Raw genomic sequence first — 21,604 nt, forward strand, 5'->3', positions numbered from 1 at the left:
TATTCTATACATTAAACGATTGTACTCTATCTTGCCATTTTTTGATCAATGGATGCGTTCCTTGAAAATTGGGGGTTGCATCTGCGTTGTAATACTGGGAATTAAACAGACTGGCCTCACTCAATTCATCAAATGCCTTTTTCTCGATATCTCGGAGTCCCTGGCCTTGGAAGTAGCCAATAATTCGACCAACCTCAAGGCCCATAGCAGCGCCCTCTGGGTACCCTTCATCGAACCCGCCTTGCAAAGACTGTTCTTTTGACCGCGTGATTCCGTCTAGATATCCCGCGTTAGTGTGATCGCGTTTAATTTTAGCCAGTTGGCCGGGCTCCTCGTCGCCCCAGACGTCCATGGTTTATTTCTCTTTTGGCGAGACTAAGCAAGCTGAGGTTTGGGCACATGATTAATAGTGGCATCTCAATATACATAAATTATAAACATTAACGAAACTAGATTTTACCGGTAAAACTATTGTTCAAGGGTCTAATAGAAGTCTTGAAACGGTCTTCCCATTCCATTCGTTGGCTGAAGCTGAGATTGGCGGGATCGAGTTCCATGGGGGGCAGGTATGGATCTGAGAGGGGGTCTTTAGGTGGGGTTGAGACTTCCAACTCCTCTGCAGCTGGTGGAAGAACATGTTGGTAGGGAACTTTAAAGTTATTAGGCCCTCCATCGCCGTCTAGGGCCTTGGTGAGTGGCGTGTGAATGTCTATCGGAGCACTACCCACGGTTAAGCTTGCTGGAGGATTGGAAGCGGAATCTTGGGGCGGAGGTGACGGTGAAGTTGGCCGGTGCGGAGTTATATCTCCGCTGGTTTCGTCACTTTCGGAATCTAGTTCGGAGAACGAGTGGTCATCAATGGCATCATCAAAAGAAAGCAGGGCAGATGGTCGCTGCCGCTGGGCACGCCAAGGTTTATGGTGGTGCGAATGGCGGTGCGGGAATACTGGTAAGGCGGGCTTGTCAATTGTACAGTCATGAGTATCCTCATTATGAACGGAGGTCTCATCCTCAGCGTCGTCAGACCAAACCTGAGGAGGATCTCTTTCTGTGTCCGATTCGGTCTGGGAACTGGAGATTTTAGAAAAGTCGTAGCCCCCACTTCTCTTGGGCTTAGAGGGCAGCGTCTGATCTGAAATCTGCCGAACATGAACCTCAAAATCTTGACCGGCACGCATCTTGGGCTTATCGGGCGAAGGCTCGTACACCACTACTGCTGATGCTAGGCCGCTGCGGGCGGGCTGGGTTGAGGTAAGCTGAGGAGGACTGAGGACGTCTTCATCGCTGGATTCAAGAGCTTGTGAGTCCTGCTCGCTTTGCTCATCGCCAGATGGATAATACTCGACCTTGGGCGGCACTGTAGAGAACGACACCCGTTTGCTGCTAGACGAAGCTCGACGCTTGACGATCGATTTGAGTGGTGGGCGGCTTCGTGCAGCCAGGGCGTCTTTGCGGTCTTGCTGGGCACGGCGAAGCTCATTCACGTGTTCTTCCAACAGGTGCTGTGAAAAATTGCGGAGCTCTTGCACCCGCAAAGATATAAAGTGCTGGATTTGATCCTGGAGCAACGCTTCACGTTTGAGGACCGCGTCCAGTACACTCCGCGGACTGTCATTTAATTGCGCTCGGACTTCCGGACTCAATTGGACTATCAATGAGTCTTTCGAATTCATGTTGGAAGCCGAGTAGCTGCTCGTTTCTCGTATAATACTGCGAAATCTCGCTCAAAACACTTAAGCGAGGTCACAACGCAGTGTGCTTACTTCTGTTGGGATGCCACACGCTTAAGGAGCTGGGCTCACAAACATAAGCAGCTTCCCAATTCGGGCCGTTTTGAATGGTTATAGGGTTACCTGGCATTAGCTGCATTATTGCTGTGATATCCAACTATTTTGCACCAGTGTCTGAATACAAGATGTCTGTGGTGGGAGATTTTGACTACGAGCGCTTTTGCCAAGAGCGCAACCCACCCCTGTCGCATGGTCCGCTGTCGTTGCCCATGCAAAGACCTCCACCCGAGTGTAGAACATTCCGCAGCCGAGTTATTGATCATGAGGTTGAGCAGATGAAAGCCAAGTTACGAAACATTCCGGATCTTGCTCGGTTGTTTGAAAACACCTTCCCGAATACCCTCGACACTACCATTCGATTCCACGATTCCGGATCTTCTCCTATAACATTTGTTGTCACTGGCGACATTAATGCTGAATGGATTCGTGATTCGCATCGTCAATTGAGCCCATACACGCCCTGGGCATCTCAGGACAAATCCCTCCGCCAATTGCTGCTGGGAGCTATTGCGCTGCATGTGCGGTATGTACGACGGTTCCCGCATTGCAATGCATTTCAGCCGCCAGTTGAAGCTCGGCTACCAATTAGAAACAATGGACAGAACGACAATGTGTTCCCGAACTATGATCCGTCTTTTGTTTTCGAATGCAAGTATGAGCTTGACTCGCTGGCTTCGTTCTTTGGACTGCCGAACGACTACTATGATGCTACTCAAGATAAGTCGTTTATGACAGGCCAATGGCTTGAGACTGCACAGTTTGTTCTAGACAGAATACAGGACCTTAGAGGTGGTACTTATGATGAATTTGGAAGGGTAGCCCGTCCACCCTACATGTTCAAAAGGAAAACGGACATCGGAACAGAGACATTGCCAAACAATGGCCAAGGAAATCCCGTAAAGAAAACAGGAATGGTGAGGTCCTTTTTCAGGCCCTCTGACGATACGTGCGTTTATCAGTTTCTCGTGCCAGCGAACGCCCAATTTGTTGTTGAGCTGGAACGGCTGTCCAAGTACGCACCGTCAGAATTAGCAGAGCGAGCTGCTACTATGGCAAGCGAGATCCGGGAAGCAATTTATAGACACGGAGTTGTTAACCACCCAGACTATGGCGACGTTTTTGCGTATGAGGTTGACGGTTATGGCAGCTCACTTTTCATGGACGATGCCAACGTCCCATCTCTTCTTTCGCTGCCAATTCTGGGATTTGTAGGGATCGACGACCCTCTGTACCAGAACACGAGAAGAATGGTTTTGTCGCCTGCAAATCCCTACTTTATTACCGGGCCCTACTTTGAAGGAATCGGGGGACCCCATGTTGGGCTTCGTAATGCTTGGCCAATGAGCCGAATTCTGGCTATTCGAACGTCCAACGATGAAGAGGAGATTGCCCAACACCTGAAGGCAGTTCTGGAATCAACTAGAGGCCTTGGCCTCATTCACGAAAGCATCAATGTCGACACAAACAGTTTCACCAGGCCATGGTTTTCGTGGGCCAACGCCGAGTTTGCCAAAGCGATTATTGATTTAGACGAGCGACGAATTCTATCTAAAGTTTTATCTTTGCTATAATAAAAATTATTATTGTTCAAGGTCCTGGTTTTTTAAGATCTTCTCAATTGCTGCCCGTTCGCCCTGGCTGTCCTTGAGTGCCTGCTGGTAACGGTTCTGCAAATTGTCTTCATCATCGGGCTCTTGGAGCTCTTCCTCGTCATCCTCAAGATCCGAAAGAACGTCCATCGGGTCCTTCTGTTCAACACCAACATCTTTGAGCAACCGCTCCAGATCGTCCGCCTTGCGCTTCGCTTCTCGCTCTTCTTTGACCTTCTTGACTCGCTCACGCTCCGCCTTATAATCCACATTGAACTCCTCAACCTTCTTGTCGACGACTTTGAAAAACTCGTCAAAGCCGGTGCCAGCAACTGCACTGACGCTGCAAACGTCAAGGGTATTGTAAAACTCGTCGAGCATAAGCGCCAGGGAGTTCATCAAAGACGTCATGTAGCTGGAATCTTCGTGATCGGCATATAATGTCTTTTGAAAAGCTTCGAAATCATTCATCCATTCGATTGCAAAAGTGGGTTCGATAACGTCCCCTTTGTTGAACACAATGATCATCGGCAGTTTGGTCTTGTAGAGAATAGAGCAGGCATAGAGCATATTGGACATGAAAGTGGCAGGCGATGTGCAGCGAGGCGTGTCAATAATGTATGCAATCATAGTAGGGCCTGCAGAAGCAAAAGCATCTGTAATAATTTGCCCAGAGGCGCTCCACATGAACACCTCGATCTGACCAGGAGTATCCACTAGAATATTGCTGTACTGGTCACTGCGCTTCTCAACAATGTTGAGAACCTGATCGATCTTGGTAGCAAACAGGTTTAACGATGTAGTGATGGCCCCGTTCGGCCCTAATCCATAGTCATCCATAACTTTATGATAGTTGATGGTGTCTCGAATGTCGATGTTGGCACCGTAAGGCACATCGTGGACGGCGGGGTCCAAATTTATAACATACGGGGGCTTCTTGGCAGCATGCAAGTCCGAGTTCAGGCGCTGAAGAAACGTGGTCTTGCCTGAGCCGGCCATACCAACACATAAAATCGTGGGGGCCATGTGAAGATTTAGAAGTTTCCACTTCTTTATCTGATTTCATAATGGCCACCCGGGTAGTGCTGCCGACAGTTTCGACGGGAAACGTTCCACAGTTAGCTCTGGATCTTTTAATTTATACTTATGGGTTCAAGCTCGTCCAATCCTTGGACGATGAGCACCTCTACCCATTTGCTGGACCCCTTGATGGGCTGACGCTTCCAGTGGAACAAGGGTTGACCACCGCATGCCAACTATTTCAATTGAACGACATTAAGCTTATTCAAATAAGATCGCCTCCTTTACCCGGTCAGAAGAGCAAATTCATTCACGGAATCAAGTCCCAGCTCAAGGGTAAAGTCCTAGTTGCCGGGTCAGCTAATGCCGGTATGAAATTAGAGGATTTGGGCCAGCTACGGGTTGCAGAATACACCAAGGACACAATTCCTGACAGATTACCCGAGTCTGGATATGCGGTTGAGGCAGTGAAGGCGTTGGATGCGGATGCAATTGTTCTATTCACCTACGAGGGCGACAATATTGCCAATGCAAAGGAGTTGGCCACTATCTTGGCCCAGAGATTGGGTCTTCCCTCGAAACCTTTCCAGCAGCCTATAAGTTGGACAAGAGTTTACGGAAAAGATATACCCACTGGTGTAGAGCAGGGTCTGTATACATGAGATATATAATGGATCATGGTTCCAGAACACGGGATTGAACGCCACGGAGAACTGATTTGTGGGTTGCCAATTCCATCGAGTCGGCCTCAGCGCTAAACAGCTTTTTAAAGTCAACACCAGGAGCACCGAAGAGCTGCTGCTGCTGCTGTTGCTGCTGGGATGCAGAGTTATTGCCGCCCAACAAAAGAGCATAAACACTGGAAAGACCCATGAGCAGTAGAATGTACCATGAAATAGAGCTAACCCATCTCACATCGAGGTCGGCGGTTTGAATGCCAGATTGCAGCATCTCTTTGAAGCGCCAAGTCAAGGGGAAAGGAAGCTTCAAGACAACAAGCCCTCCAAAGAAGGAGGACACCCAACTCATCAAAATAGCTTGAGGGACGATATTCACAATTTGAGTGCGGGCCATTTTGGTCACCCCCTCGAGGCTTGACGGATCTGAAAGATCGGGCATTCCACTAGCGGGCTTGGAATCTGGGTTTGCAAGATACTCGCCGCCGCGGAATTTTGGCACAAGTGCTTGAACAGTGGAGTTGAACTGGTACTCGCTCAGGTTGAACGAGTGCTTGAGTAACAGGCTGGAGTACCTCAAGTATGCTTGTTGCCGCTTGTCTTTTCCTTTGAGCAGCGGAGGTGACGGGCGGGACGAGACAGTGATATAGTGTCTTGTGAGACCCACAAGAATCATGACCACCAGAATCGGGGCCAGAACCCACGTGCGGAGGTCTGGGTCCAAGAACAAATCCGGAACGGCCATTTGGTTGTCAGCAAGCAGAGTTTGGAGGTCGCGGGCTCTGCTAGATGCCATTGGAGCACGAAAACGTTTACATTAAATTTAACCATATATATTGTGAGTCCATGATGATTCTACGAAATTGGAAGCCCTACCCCATTCTAACAGGCGCAATCGGAACGCTCTTGTTCGTATTGGCTGAAGTCCACACCGTCCGGGTACTCCTGGTCAAAGCCCTCGACATCATCCTGTTGTAATGCATTGCGGCCAATGACGTCGAACGCTTGGTTGACGCCGGTTGCCTCCTTGGCAGAGGTCTCAAAGTAGGGAAGGTTGCCCTTCTGCGCACACCACCGCTGGGCCTTCTGCGTACTGACGGCTCTACGTGTTTCGTCGACATCAATTTTGTTTCCAATAACCACAAACGGGAAATTTTCTAGGTCGGTCGGGTTGGCCTGGATAAGAAATTCGTCACGCCAGGTATCGAGTGCTTCGAAGGACTTTGCATTATTCACGTCAAACATAAGAACACAGCAGTCTGCGCCACGGTAGAACGCAACACCGAGCGATTGAAACCGTTCCTGGCCTGCCGTGTCCCAGATTTGCATAACTACTCGCCGGTCGTCAAGCGTCAGCTCCTTGGTGAGAAAGTCAGCACCAATCGTCGCCTTGTACTGTGTCGAGAACTTTTTATTCACATACTGCTGCATCAATGAAGTCTTGCCAACTCCAGAGTCGCCGAGAATAATCACTTTAAGCATGGATTTCCGTGCCATGGCTGGTGTGTGTGGGTTAAGCTAATCTCTGGATGATTAAGCCTGCTCGCCTCTCATTTCCTGCCGGCGGGAGGTTGGGGGTGCATGTCCATTCTAAGTAGGTGTTAATGCATAGTGTCGTTTTAAGCTATAAACGAATACTAGAATGACGACCGACACATCGGGCACAGTCTTGATTTGTTACTGTTGAACCACTTGAAGAGACAGTCTGTGTGGTATGTGTTGTGGCATGTGGAGCAACTCTTGTTTGGAAGCTGCTTGCCATTGAGTACAACCTGGTAGCAAATGGCACATGGCTCGATTCCTTCCAAGAAGTTGCTTAGTTTTAAGATCAGTCCCCTCATAGCACTAATGATGGCACCATTTTGAACAGTAAATTCGGCCTCAAGCACCCACGCCCGCCGCTTAGCCTCGGGCACGCCCACCAAATTTTTGATTTCGACCGACGCGGACTTGGCGGGATACAGGTTCGGCAGATGTACCACAATCTCAACCGAATGATCGTCAAGTTCCACCAGAGCCCGGAACTCCCGCAATTGCTCAGAGACAGACGTTCCTTCGAGCTGTCCGTGCTCCCGCATGGTACGGGCGGTGTGGGCGACGGTGCGCAAAACTGCAGGCACGACAGCAACTTGCAGAGTATCCTCAATATTCTTCAGTAGGCGGCGATCACGTACGTCCCGATACCAGCTTCGCACTACCGATCCTAGAGACATGCTCATGGTATACAGCAAGTGCACGGCCAGTGATAGTCCACTTTCTGAAGGCAACTCCTCGGCTTTGATCTCAGCAAGCTCAATACGAGTGACATTCTCAAGTTGAAGACTGATAAATTTCAAAATTTGCTGATAAACCTTCTCATATTCAGCAAACACCGATATGGCGGGACGAACCTTACGATCGACTGTATTGGTAACCTCCACGTACTCTGTAACATACGCCATGAACAGAAGCCAAACAACATGATTATGCTCCTGTTTAGGATCTCTCAGCATCGCTTGTAGGTGCGAAGAAATATTGGTGTTCTCTAGATCGGATCCCAAAAGCTGGTCGTGATAGAAATGAACCAGGTTTTGGTGCAGATACCCATAAGCCACCCATGGCAATGTGTCACCCTGCACCTCAATGAGACTATAGAGAGAGCCAATTTTTACCTGTACATGTTCGGCAAGAGCACCTTTGGCATGTTTTAGGTAGAGTCCATGGACTTGCCTGTCAAATTGTGAAGAGTCTGGCAGAAGCCGGCAAGCAGCCTCAGCAATCTCAGCGGAGTACTCCCCTGGGTCAATCATTTGAAGGATCGCAAATTGGGATTCTAGGCCCCCGTTCAAAGCGTACTTTACAAGCTCATTTGAAGGGTAATACTCTAGTTGGTGCAACAATTTGAGAAACTCCACAAGTTCTGATCCAGTCGCGCTCATTATCTTTTCCAGCAACTTGTCCTGCAGTTTTTCACCAATAATAGCAACATCAGCCATTGCAATAGTAAACAGGTTGAGATCATCGACCAGGTCGTTTTGGTACCGCGTGTACCAGGGAACCGGCTCGATGGCGCTGTTCTGAGCAATTAGGGCAGCCCGTAGCGACTTGATGGCGAAACTATCCCTACTCGACTGAGAAAGCTGCACTAACCTTTCCTCACTCATAAAATGGCTGCATGTTTGTACAGCATGGAAAGTCCTTGGACCAAATCCTTCAGTCATCTCCCACAACGCTGATTCGAACAATGGGTCATCTATCGCAAACGTCTCAAATTCAGCCAAATACGACTTGCACAAATCTGTCTGCGCAGATTCTCGATCGATGAATACGTGACCAACACAGGCTGATGCGACCAAAATGCACTCGGTCATGACCTTCAAACGATCAACACCAAACAGTTTGTCTTTCACTTGTTTGTAAACATGGAACATAAAGAAAGCTCGGCTGACAACTGGCCACCATTCCGTGGGCTGTTCAAACCGGGTCAAATGCCAGCAATCAATTTCGTAAACCCATTGACTTTGCCTCTCAATAGATAAAGCCGCATCACTGAGCCACTCTTCGTTGCAATATAGTATTGCTTTAGCAGAATCAGTATCGCCTGCCAATTTAACAGCACGCTCAATGAGCATATCCAGTTCCTCAGGCGAGACCGGCCCCTCTAGCTCAGCCAATAAAGTTTCAACAGTGTCCTGTGATACAAGCTTTTCACGGATTCGCACAGCAGAACGATTTTCGGACTTGCTGATAAAAGCCAAAAAGTCGTGTCTCTCCCGTAGTATAGGGACGCAAAACTCTTCGTCTGCAGACACCGCTCTGCCGAGTTCAAATAGAGCATCATCATGAATTAACGCCAACTCACAAAGCACATTGACGTATTCAATTGCGCACTCATCATAAATAAGTCTGCCATGGGCCAAAATAGCAGCACGAAGAGAAGATGGAGAAGTCTCATCGACATAGCTGGAGAGATTACGGTTGACACAAGAAAGCTTTCGAGCTTTTTCCATGACCAGCGAAGCAAAATCTGGGATCAAGCAATCAATTACAGCGTCTGTGTCGATGGTGGATGAATGCAGAGCAACTTCCAATAGTTCAGGACTAGGCTCCCACTCACTGAGATCGATCTTGAGATCAGGCTTCATCGCGACAATTTGGCCAACTGTCTTTGGAGGTAGGCTTTCAATGGCATTTTGAAGTTGAGCATCAAACACACCACTGGCAGCAATCACTCTTGCAAACCCGGCGTTGCCGTCCAAATTTCTCGCAACCACGGGCTCAATTCCATCTACCTTGGCAAGATCTTTCAACCGAGCTGCTAATGAAGCAGACAACGTAGGCAGCACAGGTTTCAGGCATCGCTTTGCAGTTGCATCAATTGCCTGCTCAATGTATTTAAACACCCCAGGTTTGGAGCATAATGCAAGATAGCAGCCCCACGCTGAAGCCTCTGCATCTCCCACAACATCGGGCAGCACTTTTCTTATTGACTTGAGGATCAGCGACGCCGTCGATTCCTGTTGGAAACCAATGCTTTCAGGAATCTCCTTCAAAAAGATGTTGAACAGTTGAGGCCAAATCGATCGAGAACTAGTGCTCGAATTGACAATAAATTGCGCAAGAGAAGGCACAACCTCCCCCTTGAACCACACGTCAGGATACTTTCGGGTGATTTCAACAAATGATTTCAAAACGTCCACTGCTACCTGCGGAGGCGTGGAACGAAGAGCTTTGAGCAAGTTCTTCCAGAACGCGGCTAGCTGTTCAGGAGTGAACGAAGCCGAAATCGGTGTAGCCAGCGTTAGAACTGACTTGACTAGGTACTGGTTTTTGCTAGTCAAGAATTTCCAAATCGAGTCGTCTAGCAAAAAGTGTGGAACCTCGGTATCATATTCAAAATGCAACTCAGAGGCAATAATGTCAACAGCAGTTTTGACCACACGATAGTACTTCTGATCAGCATCTTCGGTTGAGATGTACCTCATATCACTTATGGTCGTCGGCGTTATACCCGTCAACACATTGTCCACAAAATCTATCAACGGTTGACGCATTTTATTGATCACAAGATCTCGTTTACCTGGAAACACTTTGGTCCAGGCTTCTTCGGCAGCAGCACTAACAGTAGGGTCGGGATCATGTGTTCCAGCAAGCCATGGCCCGACTGACGACTGTAGATGCTTTGTAGATCGCTTGCCGAGGACCGAGTAGAGGGACTTGAGCGCAACGTGAGCCTTTTGGCGGACGCTCGGGAGAACGTCGATCGAAAACTTTGAATAGATTTGAATGAAGGCAAGGTGCGTTTCATCATCTATTTCCTGGCCCGAATACGTGAAATCGATAAACTCGTTCAGGGCTCTATCACGTGTGACTGCATCCTTCTTGAGCAAGTTCTTGAAGATGATGGTGACTCGAGGGTCTAAGAGGGTTCTTACGTCTGGTATCCCACTCAGATACGAGTACGATACCTCGTCAGGATCTGCAAGGCCTCCAGACTTGTCTCGGTAGTCCCCTATCGAAGCAAACGGGTTGTGGAACGAAGCCATATGATGTCAGCTGCAAGGACCAACGGTTTTTAAGGATGAGCGGGCAGGGGTGCAGGGGAGGTGGGACCAACAGCCAGGCAAAATGTAAAGCTAAAAATAAGTTCTCAGGACCAAACGATTACCGAAGTAGACGAGATAAGATTATAATAGATTAGGACAACCCAGTTTCGGTTTGGCCTGCGATAAGGGGGACAAGTTCCAAAGGGGCGTTTACTATTCTTATATACCTACGGAAAAGAGCCTAAGTAAGGCGATAAGTCTGGTACCACATTTTGTAGTTACCAACAGACTGGCTAACTTCACAGGTAGGGGAATACTTGTCAGAAAGCCCGGCAGGTAAGCCAAGTTTCGGCTTGCCTTCTTCAAATAACACGAGAGTAAAGTTCGCCGGGCGGAAAATACTCAAGACTTTTTGGATTACGTCCAGGTGGGTCATACCAAAGCGTTGAGGCGGAACGTTCGTCTCAAAGCTAGCGTACGAGAACCCCGTCTCGGGCGTGACGTGGATACTAAAGTAGCGCTCGGCGTCAATGACACCGTTGCACGAATAGCCGCAAGGCGCAAAGGCAAACGAGTCTATCGCCTGGTTAGTAACCGTGGGATAGATTTCATCAATCTCAGTCGCCTTGGTCAAGATGTTTCCTTGGTGATGTCCCGGATCATCGTCGTCGGGTTCACAACCAACAGAGGACGCCATGGAGTCAATCGACAACATACTGCTTTCCATCGGATTGGCAGAAGTTGGAGTGCCGGGAGGCGAGTTCAAGGACCGGACAGCGTCGAACGAAAAAAGGTTGGCTGCGGCCGGGTCCAGATCGGTCATCATGATCTCGAGCGAAAAGTCGTTGAAATTGTCGCAGGTTTTGCCAACCTGGGACTGTACACAAGAGAACATGTACCATTTGTCCTTTCCGGCTCCGAACTCCATGGCTTGTCCATCGGGGAAATACTGCTTGAGCACCGCTGTCTCGTCTTCCCACGAACGGTGCGGGTGCAATTGGCGGTCAGGAAACATGAAACTGCGTCGACTATAAAAGATCCTTAGAGGGCTGGGATCAATTGTCCGGGTATAGTCGGCAACAATCTCTAACATACGGGGCAACCCATCGAGGAGAGTGGTTGTTCCGCACGTTTTGAGAATCAAAACATGAGGATACACAAAGAAGCTGGATTCAGACAAGACGTAGGAGTCGAGACCCTCGTAGGAAAGCATACTCAATACCTTGCACTGGACAAGGTTGAGCATGGTTTCCCAGACCTGGCGCGGGACTGCAAGCAAACCCTGCCGAGGCTGAGCCATGGCGGAGACATGGGGTTCTTTCGGAGCGAACCAGATCTCCAAGAGCTTTTCGGGGCCTTCGAAGGCATTCGTCGAGTCTAAGGTATCAGCAACCTCGTGATTGATGTACTTGACGGGCTTTTCCATTCAATATCAAATGAAAACTTGTAAAATCAGTGAAACAAAAGGAGCAAATTTGCGGCCACGTAGAAACGGGGTTGAAGCGGGTGTTATCTGGGTTTGGTCGGGCGTGTGGTGAATCTTCTGAGATGTTCAGGGCTCATACGCTGGCAATCTGCCTAATTACTTTTCAGGCAAACGTGGGTGAAAAAATTGAACAAAGATAGCTTGTTGTGCGCCCAAAAGGCCCAACTGTTGCGTATGGAGGTTAGGGTACATCTCAGGAAGGTGGAGAAGAGTCACATTGCCCGGATCATCTTGGCTTGGTTCGATCTTCATTGGAAATTACCAACGTGCGTTGGTGGTTTCAATTATATTTTCGGGATGTTATCTATAGATTACACTAGCTCATCTTTTTGCGTCCGTCATTCGGCTTGTAGTCCGCACTGAAGCCAGAAAGACACAATCAAGTCTTCCTGGTGATTAAAATTGGACGTCTATTTGTGATTCGCCAGCCCAGAAACAGCATACGCGGGCCCCTTCTGGTCCGCAAGGCAGTCGTTAAACAAAACGTCCAACGGTACCCGCAAGAGCGCGGTCGAAATCAACGGTGAAAAATTATTTGTCATGGGCTTTAGAGGTATGAGTTGGAGTAACACCCCTTCAACCACCCTTTGGACTTTTTTCTGGCCATACTGCTGCTCTTTAGATTGAATAGGTATATACGCTATTTTTCGACTCTGCGTGACTTCAGCATCTCAGACAAGCTCAATCCCGCCGCTTATTTCAACCAGTTCTCCGGACGCGATTAGTTAGCCTCTAACGCGACTATGCTGGGCCTCCTACCACAGCCAAAGATGCAGGCCGCAGAGGCCACCATCATCACACTGTGCGATCGTTTGGCACATTCCACAATGCTAGAGGATCGAAGAGCTGCCATTCTCAGTTTGAAGGGCTTTGCGCACGACAAACGTGAACTTGTCGCTTCAAACGGGATCAAAGGGTTGATCAATTCTCTGAAGCAGGATAAAAACGACCCAGAAACAATTCGAGCATGTTTGGAAACCCTGATCATTCTGTTTATCAAGGCCTCAAGCATCGACAGTGATCTGTTGGAGCTGTCGCGCCGAGCAAGGCAAAAGAATAAGCGCTACGTGTCTCCGCTTATTTCGTCGAGGAAGGCCCAAAATGAAGTGTTCACGGGACCCGTAGATGATATTTCTCTCTGGCTCACGGATGAATTCACCCACGATAATGGGAACGTTGTAGCACTCCTGGACTTTGCTCAATCTAAAGATATGTTTACCTCGCTCTATGCGATGCAATTGCTCTCAGCTATGGTTGCAAGTCGTCCAGACACGATCAAACAAAGCCTGTTTTCGGTACCTCAGGGAATTTCTACACTTGTCGCTGCTATGGAGTCGAAATATGAAATGGTTCGCGATGAAGCTGTGCTGTTGCTGTTGCATTTGACAGATAACCATCTTGAGTTTCAGAAACTTGTGGCTTTTGAAGGTGCGTTCGACAAGCTGTTTACAATCATCGATGACGAAGGTGATATTTGTTTCGGCGGTGTCACAGTTGAGAACTGTTTATCCTTGTTTTCAAACCTCCTGCAATATAATGTTTCGAACCAGAAACTGTTCAGTGCTACGCAGGGTATCGTCAAGTATGCATCTATGATAGATACCGGAGATGAGGCAAACTGGGGTGAACAAGCTACCAGCAATATGACATTAGCTCTCCAATTGGCCCGTTTGTTTGTTGTTCCAGGAGGTGAAGCAACCCGAATGCACCAAGACTCTTTCGCGCAGGCTGGGGTGCTTTTGACTGTGCTCAAGCTCGCATTTGGACCCGCAACAAGTCTGCCGATTCGCACTGCCTCTCTTTTAACCGCTTCTTCTCTGGTATATGAGAACCAAGCCCGTCAAGAAGAGCTCCTTGGCATTGATGTACCATATTATGATTTGAGCTTGTCTTTGAATGTCCAAATGACGCCCAACATAGTTCCAGTTTCCCAAGCGCTTCTTAATTGGGCACTGCTCTTGCCTTCACATTACCTTTTCACACTAAGAGCAGCTTCTCAGTTCTGCTTAACTGCAGCATTTGAGGGTAACGAGGACGCGGCTCGTCGTTTTGTTGATGAGCAAGTTGCCGGCTTGAAGAAAGCTGAAGAAGACTCTTCAAGGGCGAACATTTTCACTACCTTGGCTGAGTACAATGAGGATTGGGCACTAAACCCTTTCAAAGTGTGGTTTGCAAGCGTAATTTTAATGCGTATCTTTTCTGTTTCCAACGACCTAAAGGACTATATTCGTCAAATCACCATTGGAGATGCCGAGCTAGGACAAGATGAGCTCCCGATCATTCAGGCAGTTTCAGGCCAGCTTCTCACTAGTCTCGACCATGAAGATCCTACGATTAGTCTAGCATATCTCATGCTGCTTTGTACATGGCTTTTCGACGATATACAAGCAGTTAATGATTTTGTTGCCGAGCGTTCTGTTGTTCAACAACTTGTTACCTATGTTACAACTAACAATGGTGGTAGCGGCCATGTTTTAGTGGGATCACTCGCTACAATCCTATTGGGTATTGCATATGATTTCTGCTCCTCGACATCGCCGATAACTCGAGTCGATTTCTACCATCTGCTCACCAACACCCTTGGCCGTGACCAATATACTCTTTCGTTCCAGCGGTTCCGGGAGAACCCTGAGTTCAAGGACTTCGATCCGAGCTTGATTTTTAGCGCCGCCAAAGGTCCCAATGGCTTGCCCAAGGTTTATTTTGAGTCATTATTTATCACTCTTGTTCGTGACAATATCAATCGTATTCAAAGAGCCATTGATAGAGACCCCACTGTGGAGCCTTCTTCACGTATATCACTTGAAATGTATGAAGAGCTCAAACTTCAACTAATTGCCAAAGAGAAAGAGTTCAAAGAACAAGAGTATGAGCGTTCGCAAAAAGAAGAAGCGCTCGTCGCTAGTGAAACTCAGCTCAAAGCTGAACTTGAGCGGACATCTGAAGCTCTCAAAACTCTGGAAGAGTCACACTCTACTATTAGTGGGGACTTTGAGAGTCTTCAAAGTACTCAAGGTGCTTTTCAAGCCGAGCTGTCCTCTTTGAAGTCCGACCACGAGAAACTTTCTGCAGAGCATAAGGAGAAGCTTGAAGCGCTTAGCTCTACCCGCCAGAAACTTGCAGAAATTGAAGCAAAGCATGCCAAAACTTCTCAACAGATTGCCCAACTTACTACTGCAAAAGAAAAAGCTGAAGATGGAATTAACAAGGTAACACGTGAGCTTTTTTTGTTAAACAAAGAAGGTGCTGGAGATGTGAAGAAGCTGCGTGACCAGCTTGCCAACCAAACTTCCCAGCTCGAGGTAGCTACAAAGAAGTTAAACGAGACCACTAATGCCTTAACCATCGAAAAAAAGAACAATTTCAATCTTCAAAGTACGAACGAGAAGGTAATCAACAAGTTGAGAGAGACTGCCGAAATTCTACAAGCTGGTGAGCAACGTGAGACGGATCTTCAAGAGCGTGTGAATGAGTTGGAAACAGCGTTGAAGGTACAAGACGAGTCCATGCGTACTCGTATTGCCAGCTTAGAAAAGGAAAATAAACTCATGAGGGCCAAGCTTGAGAGCGCCAAAGGATCTCAAAGTGGTCAGACTCCGGAGTCAGACCCCGTTCATGCGCTGTTGGAAGAGAAGATTACGTCTCTTGAAGCACAGCTAGTCCTTGCTAAAGCAGAACTCGATACAGAGTCTTCTTTAGAGGAGGAACTTGAAGAAGCAACAAAATCTCGAGACGATTTTGCCAGTCAGCTGTATCAAGCTCAAGAGAAACTCAAACAGTACGAGTCCCAAAGTCAGCATCAAAGTGAAGCGCCTGCCGATATGTCCACGACAACGGCAGAACTGCAGGCTAGAGTTTTAGCACTAAAAGCTGAGCTCAACGACAAGACGAAACTGTCCGGCAGTAATGATGATCTTACACCTCAGGTTGAAAAACTCACCTCACAACTTGAGGAGAGCAATTTGAAACTGTCAGACATGACAGCAAAATATGAAGAGCTTTCTAAATCACTAATGGGTGCGAAAGGTGAAAGTTCAAATCTGAAAGAGACTAACAGCTCTGCGTTACAAGCCACGTTGGAACAAACCAAGAGTGAGCTTGATGAAGTCCGCAAAGAACTTCATCGTGCCCAGGCTGAACTTGAAAACTCTCAAGTTGAAGTTTTAGATGAGAATGATATTTCAGATATTCGGAATGCGTTGCTCGAATCTCAAACTAGAGCAGAAAAATTCCGATTGGAGGCAGAGTCTGCTCAGCTGGAGCTCTCTAATCTCCAAGAACCAAGGAGTGAAAACAATGCTCCTGCCGAGATGATAGCTCTTGAAACCAAGTTCAGCGAACTGCAATTGCGCTTTGACCACGTTTGTCGCGAAGCTAAAGAAGATCTGGATGCTGTACTGCTGCTTCTCGAAAACGCCGAAATCAAGATTGCTGAATATGAGAAACTTCTTGGCAGTCTTGGTCAAGATGTGCCACCTACTGAGTCTGAAATCAGGCCTGAAGTCGAATCGAGCGAGTCTTTGTTATAGTGTGATTTTTCGATCATCGTGTTGTTGTCCCGGACCCGCGCGAAAAATGAGAAATACAGTCTATGAACCGCCCCATATTCTTAGCACCAAACCGAAATTAATGATTAAAGAGTTGCACAGATATTTAGACGAGCACGAAAGATCTAATGATGAGGATCAAACTACTTGCGCCCAGTTACTACGATTTCTGGAACTCCGAAATGACTGGACGTTTGCTCGGATTGTTTTGAATAGGGTGAATTCTCTACAGAAAGAGATCTCTGAAGCTGGTGCCACAGAATCTCGACTCAATTTTCTCAAAGAGGAAGCCTCACAGCTGAGATTCAAGATGAATTGCTTTGAAAATGAGAAACTGGAGCAGAAGAAAAAGCTGCAGAACGAACTGCTGGATCTCACTTCATTATCATCTGAAAAGAAGCAAAGTTTTAATGATCGAAGAACGTACTTAGAACAATGCGAGATGGAGAACCGCGAAAAAAGTAAACAGATCGAAACGTTACAAGATGCAATTGATATTTCGAGGTCATGCGTATCCCAACATGAGCACCAACTTAGTTCTCTGGAGCAGTTATTGTCATCCCAAGCGAACCTTCTTGAAACCACTAGTCAAGAGATTAAAGCTCTTAACGCGAAACTCATAGGTGAAGGCGATCAAGAATGCTCACCTCTAGAATATCGACCTCGTGTAATCTCTGCCCGCGAACGAGAAGCAACTTTCGCAACATTGATAAAGCAGCAACGTGAACGAAATAGGCAACTGAGGTATGAAATTATGACGAGGCGAAAAAGCATCAGAGTGTTTTGTAGGATCCGATGCTCTTTTGAACCCGACGAGCACAACGCTGTGACTCTAGTACAAGGATCTGACACTGAAGTCAGGGTGTCCAAGCCATTGAAAACATATAAAGGCATCGAAACCAAAGATGAACACTTTACTCTTGATAAAGTGTTTGGTCCCCAGCATACAAACGGGGAGATTTTCTATGAAATTGAACCTCTTATAGAAGGTGCCCTCAAGGGTCACAATGTTTGTATATTCGCTTATGGTCAAACTAGTGCTGGAAAGTCTCATACAATGATATCTGATGACGGAATAACAAAACGAGCCGTCCAGTTCATTTTTGAAGAGTTGGATTCTATGGATGATACAGAATTCAGCATCACCGGCAACTGTGTTGAAGTGTATTTGGATCACGTGAATGATCTCTTCTCTGGCTTGGGAACGAGTTCAAATTCTCGGCTGGGTGCCACTTTGGAGTTTAGAAATAGCAACGATGTTTTTCATGCTCTTTCTTATGCTCAAACAAGGCGTAAGACAATATCCACAAAGGCCAATGCATCTTCGTCACGATCGCACTTTATTTTTTCGATAGGCGTCAGTACCCTCAACAAAAAAACTGGTGTCAACACTAGCTGTGTGCTACGTTTCATTGATCTAGCTGGTTCAGAAAGAGTGTTTTCAGATGACCCATCCCGTCTGCAGGAGACAAAAGCCATCAACTCGAGCTTGAGTACATTAGGGACAGTTATACAGGCGCTTCACAGCCCCGGGAGTCATATCCCCTTCCGGGCAAGCAAACTCACCGAGCTTTTGGCGCCATGCTTGACTGACAGCTCCAAAGTTTTGATGCTGGTTAATGTAGCACCTGAAAAGAGCCACGTCAACGAAACTTTGAGCTCATTGAGGTTTGCTGCCCGCGCGAATTCTACTGTCTTGAATTAATATATATAAATTAGGCTCGAGGATTCTCAAGTCTGAATATGCTGATTTTGTCTCCGAGCTCATCCAAGGTTGCGACGTCAAGCTCAAGAGGTGTGATTAAGACACATTGCTGGTTCTGTTCGCGGAGACAGTCTAGCATCAGAACAAGAGCTCGACGACGAGTTTGACGGTCCATATAAACGTCGTACTCGTCCATAGCAACTAAGTTGACAGGCATAGATCTCCAAATAGAAACAATAAGTGCTAGTTGGGTGAAAGATCTCTCACCACCCGAAAGCGTTCCAGTTCGCTGAACGCGATTAGAGGCTGGGTACACTGAAGTACTGAGAGTTCCCTTTTCATCATCATAATCTAATGAGCCTTGAAAATTCATTTTCTTCATGAGTTTTGAGAACGTTTTTGAACTTTGCTTTTTCAAATATCGCCACTCGTTTTCAAGGTTTTCGGTGCGATTTTGTAAAGCAGTCCTTAAAATGCTGAGTTCTTCTGAAATCTCGGCTTGAACATTGCGGGCATCGTCGAGCGTCCTTTTCATATTTGTATATTTTGCGTGAAGTTCATTGACATCCACTTCACGCCTTTCCATCCTCTCCTTTCGCTTAACAAGTTCCTGCACCATCGCTTCTAGTTCTGGAATGGAGTGGTTCAGGTTTTCATCTGCCATAGACAACTGTCCACCTTTTAGGGATGCAGACTCTTGACACTTTGCCAACTGGCTGTCCAGCTCATGAACATTATTTGACAGCTCCTCATGCCTAGTTTGGTAAATTTGAACCTCTGTTGCGTTGCGTCGAAGCTCTGAATCTTGCTTCTGGAGAATGCGATCCCGTTCCAGATGCAAGTTGGATAACTCACTTCTCGCGGAATGTAAAGATGCTTCTGCGTCCTTGTGTTTTCTCTTTGAGACAGCTGCCTTTTCCCATAGAGCTCGCAGCTCGACTTGCAGACTTTCTTGCCATTTATTGCCTGCTGCGATTTGTCTTTCCTGCTGCTCAATGCGAGCTCTGAGGTCATCGATTCGGAACTCCTCCATGGGCTGGGTATTCTCAAGAGTCTCCAAGCGATCCCGAAGTTCTCCCACAGTTTGGTTTATTGTATTGAGGTCAGCATGGAGTTGCGGAATCCGATCTCTTTTGATCTCGTCAATGTCGGCTTGCGAACTTCGAACCTGGTTATGCAAATCCTTCAATTCCCGCGCATATTGCTTGTTTTCCTCTGCCAAGTGTCTATAATCTTCTTCGGCTTGAGCGACTTGTCCAGAAAGATTGGACCTCATACTGCTGGCTCTATTTTGCAAAAAAAACGGCTCAGACAGCTCTCTTTGGTTTTGAATGGAAATCTTCCGCGAAACACGATTTCCATTTCTGAGCTCAGTACAAATAACCGTACGGAGATTTTTGGGGCGATTACCTGCCCTCATCAAACTAATACCTTCATCGATAGAGTCGCATAAGGCTATTTGCTCAATGGCATCCAGGTCGGAGTATAAGCATTTGACTTGCTCGTTTTCAAACTTCAGGAGATCAAGGGCACGTGTGAAACGTCCCTTTTCAGGTTTCAGGGAGCCTGCTTCGATATCGAAAACTTCTGGTTTACGAGTGTGAACCGTTGCTCGAAGATTTTTCTGTTTGATGTGGCGCTGAAGCTTTATCGCGTCTTCACTAGTTGTAACCCAATAGGCCCCATTAGTTTTGGACAGCAAACTCGCTAGTACAGGTTCCCATTTTGGATCAGTGACCTGAACATACTCACCCAAGGGACCTACCGGACGCCGCTTGGAATTTGCAGCTCGCCATGCGGGTTCGTTACGAATAATCTCTCCGATTATTGAGTTGTTCTCCGAAGCTCTTCGTGTTTCATTTTCTCTTCTTAATTGTTTGAGTTCTGACTCTGCTTCTTGCAACAGTTTGTCAGAAGAGTCTTTTGCGTCTTTGGCCTGCTGAAACTCAGCTAAAAGTCCATCTTGAGCAGCCTCCATATCAGGCAGTGAATCTTCAAGTTCACGTATCTGTGACTCTTCGCGAGTTTTACGAGCTTCCAACTCTTCTAGTTTGGAAGATATAGATGCGATCTCGGCGTTGCGGTGCTCAACACTTGCTTCAACAGTGAGCTCTTTGAGCTCTGCTTTCCATTGATTCAGCGTCGACATAGCACTGTTTAGCTCTGGTAGCGATGAATCAAGTTCCTCCTGCTTTGCCGACATCTGGGCAGACTCGTGCTGTTCTCGCGCACTATGCTCGCTTATTCGGCTGCGAAGAGACTCGATTCTCTCGGTGCATTCATTGATCGAATTGCTGCTGATAACCAGCGCCTTCTCATAAGAATCGCTGATGCTTTCAGTTGTACTTGCAGGTCCACTTCCTAAATCCACTAGCTCGCGTTTGGCTGTATTCAAAGCGTCGGCTGCATTTTTAACTTTTCGCCACGCCACTATCTGTTGAAGCTCTTTGATTTCCGAGCCAATTGATTCGGCTGAAGATAGATCCTGCTGCAGTTTAACAACGCCAGCTTCTAGGTGCTTGATGATGTTCTGATTCTCTAGCTGTTTTTCTTGTTGATGGTGAATTCGCTCAGAAATAGACTCGATAGCCTTTTGAGTTCCTGCAATTCTCAATGCATCCTGAACCCTTTTGTACTTGTCTTTTGTGGAAGATGTAGTGAGGAACTGTTTGGCAGCTTCTTGGGTGAGGACAACCAGAGGGTTCGATGGAAAGAATCCGCAATATCTTGCAATTGCGTCAAGCTCCTTGGAGGGCTCCTTTATAGAAACACTGTGCCCTTCAGAATCTTTGAACTGCGTTGTGCGAGCACTTTTCGTTATTCTCCGGATAATTGTGACGCGATCACCGTAGCGCTGAGCGTAGAGCCCATTAGCAGGTCCTGCCGGGAGACGAATTGTAGCCGTAATGTAAGCGACAGACTCACCTTCCTTGATCAGATTGGCCACATTCACTCCTCTTCCTGTATCTTTTGAACGGCTGCCAAAAACAACCATGAGCGCAGCCAGAATCGCGCTTTTCCCGCTGCCATTCAAGCCGGTGACGACAGTGATGTAGCGATTGAACATCATTTCAAAAATGCGGTGGCTCATAAAGTTTTCGAGTTTTATGCTCTCCAGCCACGCTGAGCCGTGTCCCTCACCTCCTGTCGCTTCCGACATCTCAGTGGCACAGCGCTGGACTTCGCGTTTTGTGAGTTGGGAGGTAAAATAAGCATGCAAAACGCGTTCGAGGGATGTGTAAATGGAAATAATAAAATATGGGAC

The 21,604-nt window shown here is 47.3% G+C and overlaps 12 protein-coding genes across 12 annotated transcripts; 4 read left to right on the forward strand and 8 right to left on the reverse strand.

Moving 5' to 3' along the window:
* Window positions 1–4: 4 nt before the first annotated feature.
* Window positions 5–352, reverse strand: B9G98_02656 (Uncharacterized protein YAE1; the record flags this gene model as incomplete). The annotated part of the gene is made up of 1 exon (XM_024809213.1): window positions 5–352. The coding sequence occupies one exon, from the start codon at window positions 350–352 to the stop codon at window positions 5–7; it is 348 nt and encodes a 115-aa protein (XP_024664981.1).
* A 97-nt stretch (window positions 353–449) lies between these two features.
* Window positions 450–1,673, reverse strand: B9G98_02657 (hypothetical protein; the record flags this gene model as incomplete). Its single annotated transcript, XM_024809214.1, has 1 exon — window positions 450–1,673. One exon carries the CDS (start codon window positions 1,671–1,673, stop codon window positions 450–452), a length of 1,224 nt encoding a protein of 407 aa, XP_024664982.1.
* Window positions 1,674–1,837: 164 nt separating this feature from the next.
* B9G98_02658 (hypothetical protein) lies at window positions 1,838–3,361 on the forward strand (the record flags this gene model as incomplete). Its single annotated transcript, XM_024809215.1, has 1 exon — window positions 1,838–3,361. One exon carries the CDS (start codon window positions 1,838–1,840, stop codon window positions 3,359–3,361), a length of 1,524 nt encoding a protein of 507 aa, XP_024664983.1.
* Window positions 3,362–3,370: 9 nt separating this feature from the next.
* On the reverse strand, window positions 3,371–4,405 carry B9G98_02659 (GPN-loop GTPase 1; the record flags this gene model as incomplete). The annotated part of the gene is made up of 1 exon (XM_024809216.1): window positions 3,371–4,405. The coding sequence occupies one exon, from the start codon at window positions 4,403–4,405 to the stop codon at window positions 3,371–3,373; it is 1,035 nt and encodes a 344-aa protein (XP_024664984.1).
* Window positions 4,406–4,425: 20 nt separating this feature from the next.
* On the reverse strand, window positions 4,426–5,872 carry B9G98_02660 (ER membrane protein complex subunit 3; the record flags this gene model as incomplete). Its single annotated transcript, XM_024809217.1, has 1 exon — window positions 4,426–5,872. One exon carries the CDS (start codon window positions 5,870–5,872, stop codon window positions 5,075–5,077), a length of 798 nt encoding a protein of 265 aa, XP_024664986.1. The 3' UTR covers window positions 4,426–5,074.
* On the forward strand, window positions 4,447–5,061 carry B9G98_02661 (Proteasome assembly chaperone 2; the record flags this gene model as incomplete). Its single annotated transcript, XM_024809218.1, has 1 exon — window positions 4,447–5,061. One exon carries the CDS (start codon window positions 4,447–4,449, stop codon window positions 5,059–5,061), a length of 615 nt encoding a protein of 204 aa, XP_024664985.1.
* An 86-nt stretch (window positions 5,873–5,958) lies between the features above and the next one.
* On the reverse strand, window positions 5,959–6,573 carry B9G98_02662 (putative Ras-related protein Rab7; the record flags this gene model as incomplete). The annotated part of the gene is made up of 1 exon (XM_024809219.1): window positions 5,959–6,573. The coding sequence occupies one exon, from the start codon at window positions 6,571–6,573 to the stop codon at window positions 5,959–5,961; it is 615 nt and encodes a 204-aa protein (XP_024664987.1).
* Window positions 6,574–6,713: 140 nt separating this feature from the next.
* B9G98_02663 (hypothetical protein) lies at window positions 6,714–10,601 on the reverse strand (the record flags this gene model as incomplete). Its single annotated transcript, XM_024809220.1, has 1 exon — window positions 6,714–10,601. One exon carries the CDS (start codon window positions 10,599–10,601, stop codon window positions 6,714–6,716), a length of 3,888 nt encoding a protein of 1,295 aa, XP_024664988.1.
* A 241-nt stretch (window positions 10,602–10,842) lies between these two features.
* On the reverse strand, window positions 10,843–12,027 carry B9G98_02664 (S-adenosylmethionine decarboxylase proenzyme; the record flags this gene model as incomplete). Its single annotated transcript, XM_024809221.1, has 1 exon — window positions 10,843–12,027. One exon carries the CDS (start codon window positions 12,025–12,027, stop codon window positions 10,843–10,845), a length of 1,185 nt encoding a protein of 394 aa, XP_024664989.1.
* Window positions 12,028–12,830: 803 nt separating this feature from the next.
* Window positions 12,831–16,616, forward strand: B9G98_02665 (Intracellular protein transport protein USO1; the record flags this gene model as incomplete). The annotated part of the gene is made up of 1 exon (XM_024809222.1): window positions 12,831–16,616. The coding sequence occupies one exon, from the start codon at window positions 12,831–12,833 to the stop codon at window positions 16,614–16,616; it is 3,786 nt and encodes a 1,261-aa protein (XP_024664990.1).
* Window positions 16,617–16,662: 46 nt separating this feature from the next.
* Window positions 16,663–18,339, forward strand: B9G98_02666 (Kinesin-3; the record flags this gene model as incomplete). The annotated part of the gene is made up of 1 exon (XM_024809223.1): window positions 16,663–18,339. One exon carries the CDS (start codon window positions 16,663–16,665, stop codon window positions 18,337–18,339), a length of 1,677 nt encoding a protein of 558 aa, XP_024664991.1.
* A 10-nt stretch (window positions 18,340–18,349) lies between these two features.
* Window positions 18,350–21,499, reverse strand: B9G98_02667 (Structural maintenance of chromosomes protein 6; the record flags this gene model as incomplete). Its single annotated transcript, XM_024809224.1, has 1 exon — window positions 18,350–21,499. One exon carries the CDS (start codon window positions 21,497–21,499, stop codon window positions 18,350–18,352), a length of 3,150 nt encoding a protein of 1,049 aa, XP_024664992.1.
* Window positions 21,500–21,604: the final 105 nt, after the last annotated feature.

Source organism: Wickerhamiella sorbophila (assembly GCF_002251995.1).
Source record: "Wickerhamiella sorbophila strain DS02 chromosome Unknown contig3, whole genome shotgun sequence".
Taxonomy (NCBI): domain Eukaryota; kingdom Fungi; phylum Ascomycota; class Dipodascomycetes; order Dipodascales; family Trichomonascaceae; genus Wickerhamiella; species Wickerhamiella sorbophila.